Raw genomic sequence first — 10,455 nt, forward strand, 5'->3', positions numbered from 1 at the left:
GCAACTTCATGCAACTTATTACTCATTACTATTTTTTGTGGAACATTTGTCTAACATACAATGTTATTGTTGTTTAGGTTTTGAGATCTCCGAGTACCAGAAGCGGCAAGCGGCCATGACAGTCAGAAAGGTGACCAAACAGAAAGGTGAGGCAACAAGAAGATACCAGGTGATTTCCCTTTTTTTTTCCTCGCTGGTGTGCTCTGTCTTCTCATCGCTGTTTACTCTTCCCTTAACCTGCTCTCTTTTTTTTACTTTCTACACCTTTTTTAAACACGCTTACTTTGTTTATGAATGGATCTAGATTAGCTGTGTACTACTTAAGCTAGATAAGTCAAGTGAATTCATGTCATCTCACTACAGTATATTACTTTCAATATTTTTTCCTTTGAGTTAAATGTCTGTCAGCCCGTATATGAGGATGACTGGATATGAGTTGTAAAGCAGCTGTTAAGCATCAATGAAAAGACAGAGGGCTGTTTGCATGAATTATTGAGTTTAAAGGGTGATACCAGTGTTCATGACATGTGGGTCTTGTGTCACGCTTGTCTTGAAATGATTTAAAACCTCGGACAACTGTTTGCATTTTTTTTCTTTTTCTGAGTTAGGGTAGTCGTTGGCTCTTACCACTTCAACAACATCTAGATTGTCAAAGAATACCCTAAACAAAATCACACTTAACTTTTTGCATTCATTTTTACTTCTGAGGTGTACAGTTATTGTGTAGTTTATTTACTATGTTTTATTACATCATCCATATTGACAACAACTTTGCATTGTCTAATCTGGCACAATGGACTGACATGACACTTTGAGGTCAGGAGAAAAATTGTGTTTTATCTTACTTTTTTAATTTAACATGCTTTACTGTAACCCAACAGATGTGAAAATACCATGGCAACAACATTAACCCCAACAGTTACCAGCTATCTCAGTAACAGAAAAACATGTCAAACAAGTTATTCAAGATGCTCGTTCCTGACAAAGCATCAAAGACAGAGGACCCACATGTCCCCAACTGCTGCTATCATCCTTTAAGATTTAGCCATTTTAGTGCTAGGCTAGATGTTTGTACATTTACCATTACTGATGTTCTTGCTATTGCCAGTTTCACAATAAAGCATGACCATCCATTAAGGTATTAATTAACCAATGACCACTGCTGGAATGTTCTCTCTGACGTTAGGATCCCTGTAGATGTCTGTCAGAAGTAAATGTTGTGTGTTTCTAAGTGCTGTATGTGTACATGGCTGGCACAAGGTGAAGTACTCTCTTGAATTTCAGATTCATTTATAGATTTCATCTTGAGAAAGAGGGCCATGTTGTATGGACATGGTTTGAAAATGATAAAGGTATATGCATTAGAGTTCTCCTTAGAGCTAGCACAATAAGATGCCATGGCAACTGCTAAGCAGCATTGGGAGGTGTTGTGATTAACGTTGGCATTGGAGCATGCAGTCACTGTCCAATCTGTTTACAAGCATTATCTTGACTATCCAAAATAAACAGGTTCCACTAACAAGAAAGACATCGAACCCTTCTAACTGCTAAAACAGTGTTTGGCAAAACTATCCCTAATAAAAGACACTGTTTCTCATCTTTTCATGTTTTTTCTAAGATGCCATGGCAACTTTTGAATATTTTCATCTCCAAATATTGATTGTATCTAATTTTTTAATGACACTAGCTACACTAGTTGTGATGCTTGTAGACTGTAGCTAAATGACATTGTAGACTGTAGTTAAATGCATATTAACAGCTTTCTGTTGGCTCTATTTTCGCCACTCTTGTGTTCTCAAGTGTCGAGGGTGCTATTCAAACAAAAGTGCTGTCAACAAACATGGAAGAACAGTGTCCCTTGTCCAAATGCCTGGTTTCATAATTGTATCAGATGTAATCTGTTGGTTCTCTTGTTTGCCTGCTACAGAGTTTGATTGAATAGCATCTTTAGTCTCCCTTGTGTCATTGCTAGAGCTGAATTCCACTCTTCTCCCAATTCAGCTGTCATCATATGATCATAATGTATCATATCTCAGGTTTAATATGCAGGAATGTTAACACTGAAAGGCTCATTTCGTACGTCTTTGTGCCTGTTTTCTGTGGAAGCATGACTTGATGTTGTGTTGTTGTGTCTGTTTCAGATACAATACTGACAGTTTTTCCTCTTTGCTTATCCACCTCCCTTCTTTGTCTCCTTTTTTTGCTTTGTGCCCTGCACTGCCTCCTTGTCTCCCTTCCCCTCACACCCCCCTCCCTCTTGCTCTTTTTGCACCTGCCTCCCTAGGTGTAAACAGGTGCACGCCCCCCTCATACCCGCCCCCCCAGGACCCCCTCAGTGCGGGGCAGTATGAGGTAACGGAGGACATGGCACAAGGAGAGGTTTTTGAATTCAGTCAATCCAAAAGAGGCCAGGCTCCTTTCTGGCAGAATTTTAGTAGATTAGCTCCATTTAAGAAATAGAGATACACAGACTCTTCTGAAGGACCAGCTATTTTTCTTAGAAGCACTAAACACTGGATGATCATGTCCCATGATGAAGAAAAATATGAAAAACACACATACACAAGAGACTCCGAAGTTAAGGACCAATGTTAATATAGAGTATGATTTGAAGCAGGACTGAAGACTTGGATTTAAAATATTGAGAAAAAAATAAACTTTCATATATGTTAGCAACATTCTTAGTTATCATGCTTCTCCAGCTGAGTCAACTGTCATAAACTCCTTCCCCTGGATTCTGCATATTCACGCCATCTGAATGTCCTGGAGTTACTGAGATTGTGATATGATTTCATTTTTAACCCATCATCTGGAAGGAAACACGAGGCCGAGCCAGGTCATTCCTGATCGTATGATTGTGTCCAAAAAAAGCTGAGATCTTGCTGTGCTGCTATGTGAGATTGCTTGTTGCATTCTTCTGAATGTGAGATTGGGCCTCAGCTACTTGGCTGTGGTGTGCGAAGGACCTGTGAAGCTCGACTGTCAGCGTCACCTCTGAGTTAGATCCATCTCGCTGCTGATCACAGACCGGTCAGGCCATCTCTGCTCTACTGACATCTGCATCTGGATCTCCTCCTCACTCTCAACGCTCCATGCTCCTCTCTCTAGCTGTCTGCGTGTAGTAGCCCTCTCTTCACCAAGTCTGACGTTCACAGCGTTTCCCCCTCCCTCTCTGCACCCCTCTCTTGTCCTCTCTATCTCTCTACCCACCTGCTCAGCCTCTGAGTCAGTGGCTCTCAGAGGAAGAGCTTCACTCTTTTGGAAACCTGCCACTGGCTATGATATGATGGGTCAGGGAACAAATCAATAGTTGGGAACATCAATAGAATATTTACATCCTTTCACCAACCACTTTTGACAGGGTATTCATATCCGATCACGCCGGGGGGCTGTGGGTTGCATTTGACGGAGAGCTTGCCGCTCAGATGAAACAGCTGGGAGCAGGAGATAGGCAGGCTACGGTCCACCTGCCTTGTGTCAGAGCCCCTCCCCCACTCTCCCCAGAGACCACCCCTGTAGCACTGTGCTGGCAGCTCACTGGGTGTTTTGGAAAGAGCACAGCCTACCTCCGGAAATCCACTGAGAGCTAAAAGTGAAGTTGATGTATTGGCCAAGGTCTAAAATAATATCTCTTTTTCATGTCAGCTGTTAAAAAAAAGACTTCTTCAGTTGACTTAATTATTTTGTATTACTCACACTGTAAAAAGCACAGCACATATTCAGTCTGATGAGTACGTTTTCTCTCATTTGAGTTGGAGCAATGCCACAGTGTGAGAAATTAGAAAGCACCCTAACCAGCACAGAGGGGAAATGGTCAGAGAAAAATGTCAGGAATTATAAATGAACAGGACAACCATATCAGCTGGTTGTGAGTCAGTACACTGCAGAAGCGTTAGCCAATACCGCAGGGGAGGCAGGAAGGTGAATTTAATCTGTAGCATGCAGGTGTCCTCTGACAGATTTCATGCATCTCTAAAGACTGCAGCTTCAAATCTTGGCACTCCTGCCCCTGTCACATTGTTTTCCAGATCTGATCCATGTTCTGGCAGTTAGTGACGCCATTGTTAAGTGATTTACAAAAGGACTGTGGCCCGATCAGATTGATTTGTTTAATCAACAAAGTCCCTGAAAGCTGCTGTGAGAGAGATCCTGCCACAGAGTCCTTCAACTGAGGTGTTAGATAAGAGAAGATCAACAGAGGAGGAGCTACCAATTTACACACATCATGAAGGTGTATTCTTTTTCTACAGTTGGAATGTAAGTGAAACATCTGTCCATGGTTTGTGATCATATTTTGACCTCAGAAGCAAAAGTACATTTTGTGTTGAATTATATCACCTGATGGACAGTACATATACAGTATGACAACTTGTGCAATGTGATATATCATTATATATCTTCACTATTCACTACAACGTGATATGAAAGAGTTATATATCGTTCTATGTCATTTGTTTGCCTTCTTATAGGCCTTATAACCTATTGGAAAAAAGACCTTAGAATTGCTTTGTATGTTGTGTAATTTATGTTTGTTTCAGTAAAGAAAGTTGAGAAATGGGTGAGTTGGCTGCTGGTGTCTGTAGAGATGGCTCCCAGTGAGATTGTTTTGGAAGATAATTCCCTCGTCTGGCGCAGCGAAAAAAGATATGGTTCCCAGGCCATGATAACCTCAGGTCCCGTGCTACGCCCACCCCCACTCCCCCCACCCACCCCTCGCCTCTCCACCAACTCCACGCCACCACCAGTACCAACATTCAGACACAAGCATGCAGGCAAACACACACACAGACAGGCGCACGCGCACACACACAATACACAACACACACACACACACACATATTCATGCGCACTTGCTGGCCCGTTCTGCTGCGGAGAAGAGAGATGCTATCTAACAGTGCCTTCCAGCATTCCACTAGTGATTATCTATTCAGTTTCACAGGCAGATTTGAATTAGTCATGTATTTTCCCTTCAGTGTGGGACTTGCATCTCTCTCTCTCTCTCACTTTCTCTCTCTTATCCTTTCTCTCTCTCTCTCTCTCTCTCTCTCTCTCTCTCTCATACACACTGGGAATTCCTCGTTCCCGCGGTGCATGAGATCCACTTGGACAGAAACTTAGAGGTCAGGCCTTTTCCATATGAGTAGATACTGTGCTGTCTGACTGAAACACTTAAAACACCTTATTATATCACACTTAACATAGCGGTAATTTTATTGCACAAAAAGAAGTTGATTCTTATTTCAGACGTTTAGAAAACTACATAGAATTCCTTTTACCTATTTAACATGCTGAAAGATGGTTTAATTTGAATACATAGTAGGAAACAGATTTTCATTAGTCAAGTTAGGTTGCACATTTCAAAGTATATTATTAACAGTGAGTTATGAATCAAAAGAAGAATCATCTATTTTACCTTTATCAGCTACACACTGTAAATACTGTAAAAAGAACAGATCATATATTTGGATATTGGTATTTTGCGTTGGAGACGAATGTTGTTCCAGTTCTAGCGTGCGGTAGACCTCAGTACCAGGTAAATGCATGCTTGTGGCATCCAATATTTTGCATGAGACTTAAGACAACACTTAACAGATTGTTTAGTTTCATTTAACCTCCAAAGGGATTTCTTTAAATTTTTTATTTTATTTTATTTTATTTTAGTCCCACAATGCAGAACCATTCATTTGTGAACCATGCCATCTCACTAAAGGGAGTTGTTTTCTCTGTCCACCTGTCTCCTGCTCACTTCACATCACAGGTTGTAGCTTCTGTTTTTTATTTATTGTCAAGCAGAGGGGGAAACATCTTTTCCTCATGCTGAACTAAAGACTGAACTGTTGATAGGTGAAATGAAAGGCACTGATGCTCTCTTTGCCCAGATAAAATGGGTACTATAAACTGTAAATTATTTTAAACCTTTATTTTTTTTTTTTCTTTGATTCCAACCTACACTGTCATGGTCCAAACTGCTGTTTTGTTTTTGTTTTTTGTTTTTTTTGGAATGCCATTAACTGCTGAGGCAAAAACAAACAAACAAACAAACAAAAAAAACGGGTATAATTTTTCTACGACAAACAGTGAACCAAATAGGAGTTAGCACCGATCATGGGTGTTTGTGTATAGATTTGTAGTCAAGCAGAAGAGCTGAATAAATGCGAAACCTCTTGGGATGAGCTAAAAATAAACATAATCCTGAACACACACACATACACACACGCAGTACTTCATTGCAATTCATATCATGCTCTTGTTTCAGATGGTAAATGATTCTTTGAAGTACAATGACTTGACAGTACAAATTAATTCCTCACTTGTATTTATTGAATGCAGTATGAAATAACACCATTTGGGCCACATTGTTAAAAGGATGTACATATTGGTTTTATAAAATGATCAATCTGACCTTGTAGATTGAGAGGACAGCCTTCTGTGCAGTTTTTTCTTCTTTTTTTTAATCTCTCTTTCCAGTCATAAAACCAAGACAGCCAAGTTAGCAGACTGTCCAGAGGTTGCTCAGATTTCTGCAATTCCTTTTAGCCCAGGGTGTTACATGAGCCAGTAACCACGTTCACTCACATTTAGCATAGCAACATCTTCAGTAGGAACTCTTTGCAGTTGGTTATGCAGTCCTGTGTTGTTTCAGAATAGTCAGGGTACAACAGAGTCTTCAAATGAGCCATATATCGATGTGGTGTTCAGTGACAACAAGGTAAACAGAAGACTGACATCCCACTTTTTGAAATCTAGTCATTGTATATTACCATCTAGTTTGAGGTCTGGATTTTTGCCTATCACAGAAGAATTTATTCACAGTATCCATATCCTTTGTCACCATATGCAAACATTTTTGTCATTTTCTTTCTTGCTGGCCTTTTGAGTTTGATTATTTGTTGTAGAAATGAAAAACCTTAAAAATAATGCCTATTCAATCCAGAAACTGTGAATGGGAGAGTGGAGATGTCAACTGTATGTACATTATATGTTTTGATGTAATCAGAAGCACTGGGAATATGTTGTACTTCGCTGTAAAAATAAATCCATATCTGATATAGCTGTACTTTTGTTGAAAATAAAACCTCTACAGAACTGTGTGTCAAGGCGTCAAAGTATGTGTGAGAGCATTGTGTTGGGTTTCCTGTCGTGTGACATCATTTCCTGTTTGTTGGGCCCCCATTCCCAACAGCTGACACATTAACTGCTGTACGTGCTACAAATAAAAGGCCGGACTTTGAATTTAAAAACACAAGTTTAGATAAGAACCATCATCAGACTGGTATTCACTAGCCACAAAAGAAAAAGAATTTCAACAAACTTCCAACCACAAATTGTAGCCTGCAAATAACTATGCTGTAATCAATAAGTAATGAGACTTATGCAAATATATTCTCCCTGTTGGCTGTGCTGAAGTGTTGGATGATCGCTGCGCTTCCTAATGTTTTGAAGTCCACAGATGCAAGACTGTTTTTCAGGCAAGATCTAAGATGTCCTGGTGTGGTGCAGACAGTGTGTGTGTGCGTGTGTGTGTGTGTGTTTCTCTGGTTGTGTCTGGATATCTAAATAACTGAAGTGAGACTACATCTGATTGCATAAAGATACCTGTAAAGAAAAAGAGCTAAAGATTGTACAAAGATTATCAAAATTGCCAATGAGAGGCCTCATATTTGGACAAGAGCAATAAGCAGTGTTACTGTGGTCTCTAGTGGTCAACTGTGGTGTTACACTTCCTGAGGACATGGCAGATTTTCCAAAACTGAGCCCTTGAGGATGATCATCCGTTTGTGGCTATAAAAGTCTCTTCAAACAGCTTTGCAGAGCTAAAAATGTCTATAAATACTTAAGCTCTTTAATAAATCTATCACAAACTTCAGATATAAATAATAAAAACAAGAATTTACAGCACTGGGACAGTACAGTGACCTCTAAAGGAATCAGAGGAAAATATTACACAGTGTGCACTTGACAGTGGTTGTGTGAGTCTCCGTTATCTTGTCCTACTTGTGGAGAAAGCTAGGAATCAAAGTCATGAGTCTACAGCAACGAGGTAAAAATGAAATTCACTGGCCCTATATTTTGATGCTGGCACGAGCATCATATTAGTTCTGAGGTGTCGTGCTTCAGGTAGTTTCTCAGGATCAGAGGAATGTCCAAACTGTCAATGGCGGGCTCTTTATTAGCAAAGGAGATGTATCTTCGAATTGCCAGTCGAGTCTGGGACATCAGTGTTTTGGGACAAACTGGAGCGGAAACAGACAAAAAAAAAGTTGGATCAATGTTTGCGTTTTGAGACATTTTATAGAGCAGTTCTAACTGAATCTACTATAAATCAGTGTCTCACCTCTCTCCTTAAGCAGCAGAACTAGAGCTTCATTCTGCTTTGTTGTCTTGTCAATGATCAGTGTGGGTAGATACACGTCTGCCCCAAAGTTTATGAGAAGCTGGATGTACTCCACCCCGCATCCGTAACGGAGACAAACCTCCAGAACTGTCTTTGGCTGCTTTATCCTGGCCAGCATCTTCTCATCTGTGCAGTTGTAGTTGGGGTTGGCCCCGTACAGAAGGAGCAGTTTAAAGCAGTCCAGGTGTCCATAAACAGCTGATATATAAAGGGGCCCTCTGCAGGCCGTGGTGTTGGAGGCCCACTCGGGTACTTTGGGTCTGACGTCCACCTCGGCTCCAAACCTCAGCAGCTCGCGCAGCACCTCTACATCACCTTCCCGGGCAGCAGTCAGCACCGGAGAGCAGTTGTTGTACTGGCTGCCGTTAGGGTCGGCTCCGGCCTTCAGCAGGGCAACCACACAGTCCAGATGTTTCCCACTGACAGCTGTGAACAGAGGTGTCTGGGCCTTCACATCCAGGCTGTCAATCTGGTTTCAAACACAGGAGAACACCAACATGGTTTAGCATGCGGGAAGACAATCCCTTAAGTTCTTGATGATCCAAGAACTCAAAGCAGGATTAGGTAGATGATTATCTAGTCACTAACTTTGTCCTAACTGGTGGTAGGTAGATTGCATACAATGGATTTAGTAGAACGTTTTCACTAAAAACAAGCTCCTCTTGCATCTGGAAACAATGTTGACAACTGCAGAGTTCTAAGGACCAAAATCCAAATCAAAAAGATGCTAAAAGGTTAGGTAGAACCGAGGTGAGCAGCAGAGCTCATCACTGCTAGAGACCTCATAGTCATTTGATTCATTGTTCATATAAAAATATTAATTAGAGCAGCTTTCATGTGTGGAGTGTAAAATGTAATGAAAATCTCACCTCTCATTTCTTACTCCTCATTTTTAATAAATGAAAAAGACCTGCAGGAACAATGTAGTAACCTTTCTTAGCTTTTAAATGAAATATGTCAGGGCTGAGAGCAGTATATAATTTTGGTTATTAAATAGGATACTTATGTCCATTACACCCATCAGCAGGCACAGCTGTAGTGTCCCAGCCTCCCCCATTGCACCCACTCTCAAAAATCCATCTTTATCATCCTTCATCTGAAAGCTGCACAACAAAATGCTCTCTCTGTACCTCACCTCTGCACCATGTTCCAACAGTAACTCCAGGCACCTCAAGTGTCCCAGAGCAGCAGCGGTGCGCAGGGGGGTGACTGGGACCCCCCACCCGCTCCGAGCATTGATAGACCTCCTGTAGGTCTCCTGAGACAGGAGCTCGGTGAGCAGAGTCACATCGTCGCTGCTCACGGCATTGTTCAAGGCCTGACACTGTTCGTTGTCCTCATCCTCCTCCTTAGGCTGCAGAAGGGAGAAGATCTTAGAAATGTCCATCAAACTCATGTTGACAGCTTGGCCCAGAACCATAATGTAACTCCAGGCTAGTGCAAGTCAAAGCCCTTCCATCTGCAATGACAGAGAATGAAGATGATTCACCCAAACACACACACACAGCTGGAATACTCATGTCATTTTGGGTTGTTGTTTTTTACTTTTAACATTACAAGTTTTAACAGCCCATGACAACTTCCTGCCATGACCATACAGCACCACCTAAAGCTAATGCAGTCTGTTTACATGACAAAGTTACTATATATAAGGCAAATCACGGGAATGAAGAAAGTTAAACAGACAGAGCAGACATAATGTGCATGGCTTCAAAACTACATATGAGAGCATTTTACACAGACACACAAGACACCAAATGTCCACAGACTTTGCTGAGCAGAAAAAAAAGTTATAAAGTTTGTGTCAACAGCAGCAAACCTTAATAGGACACTTACCTCACCTTGTTGCTTGGAGATGTTATTTCCAAAGATATTAGAAGTGAAGTTGAAACATTTCAAAACTCCATTATAAGTCACATGGGAGAAAGACAGAGAGAAAGGTCCTCCAGGGAGTGTGTGATGCTTCCACAGGAGCTGTGAGTTGTGGAAAGTGCAGTATGATGTGTGTATGTGTGTGCGTGTGTGTGTATTAGCAGAAGGGCCAGACCTCCTTTCTGGGG

The 10,455-nt window shown here is 41.2% G+C and overlaps 2 protein-coding genes across 12 annotated transcripts in view; one reads left to right on the forward strand and one right to left on the reverse strand.

The window, feature by feature from the left end:
• The window catches only part of LOC108882765 (rho guanine nucleotide exchange factor 9), a 41,323-nt gene extending 34,815 nt beyond the window's left edge, over positions 1-6,508 (forward strand). For 8 of the 10 annotated variants that reach the window (XM_018675443.2, XM_018675444.2, XM_018675447.2 and 5 more), the window contains 2 exons: positions 78-146; positions 2,285-6,508. In XM_018675443.2, coding sequence (XP_018530959.1) covers positions 78-146; positions 2,285-2,460 — 245 coding nt within the window. In that variant the 3' untranslated portion in view covers positions 2,461-6,508. Of the gene's footprint in view, positions 1-77; positions 170-1,284; positions 1,353-2,284 lie in introns of all 10 variants that reach the window. The other 2 variants (XM_018675445.2, XM_018675446.2) reach the window with 2 other exon arrangements.
• On the reverse strand, positions 6,300-10,418 carry LOC108882767 (ankyrin repeat and SOCS box protein 12). Of its 2 annotated transcripts, none has more exons than XM_051072181.1 (4): positions 10,237-10,418; positions 9,531-9,854; positions 8,336-8,864; positions 6,300-8,234 (listed from the first exon to the last, which is right to left on the reverse strand). In XM_051072181.1, the coding sequence occupies exons 2-4, from the start codon at positions 9,813-9,815 to the stop codon at positions 8,089-8,091; spliced, it is 960 nt and encodes a 319-aa protein (XP_050928138.1). In that variant the 5' UTR covers positions 9,816-9,854; positions 10,237-10,418; the 3' UTR covers positions 6,300-8,088. The 2 variants fall into 2 exon arrangements, with proteins under 2 accessions (XP_050928138.1, XP_018530969.1); XM_018675453.2 differs by having other exon boundaries at positions 10,232-10,418.
• Positions 10,419-10,455: the final 37 nt, after the last annotated feature.

Source organism: Lates calcarifer, linkage group LG8 (assembly GCF_001640805.2).
Source record: "Lates calcarifer isolate ASB-BC8 linkage group LG8, TLL_Latcal_v3, whole genome shotgun sequence".
Lineage (NCBI taxonomy): Eukaryota > Metazoa > Chordata > Actinopteri > Centropomidae > Lates > Lates calcarifer.

Coding starts and splice junctions, on each gene's coding strand:
- LOC108882767 (XM_051072181.1), bottom strand. CDS start 9,815: ATGGTTCTGGGCCAAGCTGTCAACATGAGTTTGATGGACATTTCTAAG. Junction 8,865..9,530: donor TGTTGGAACATGGTGCAGAG/GTGAGGTACAGA, acceptor GTTTGAAACCAG/ATTGACAGCCTGGATGTGAA. Junction 8,235..8,335: donor TCTGCTGCTTAAGGAGAGAG/GTGAGACACTGA, acceptor TTTCCGCTCCAG/TTTGTCCCAAAACACTGATG.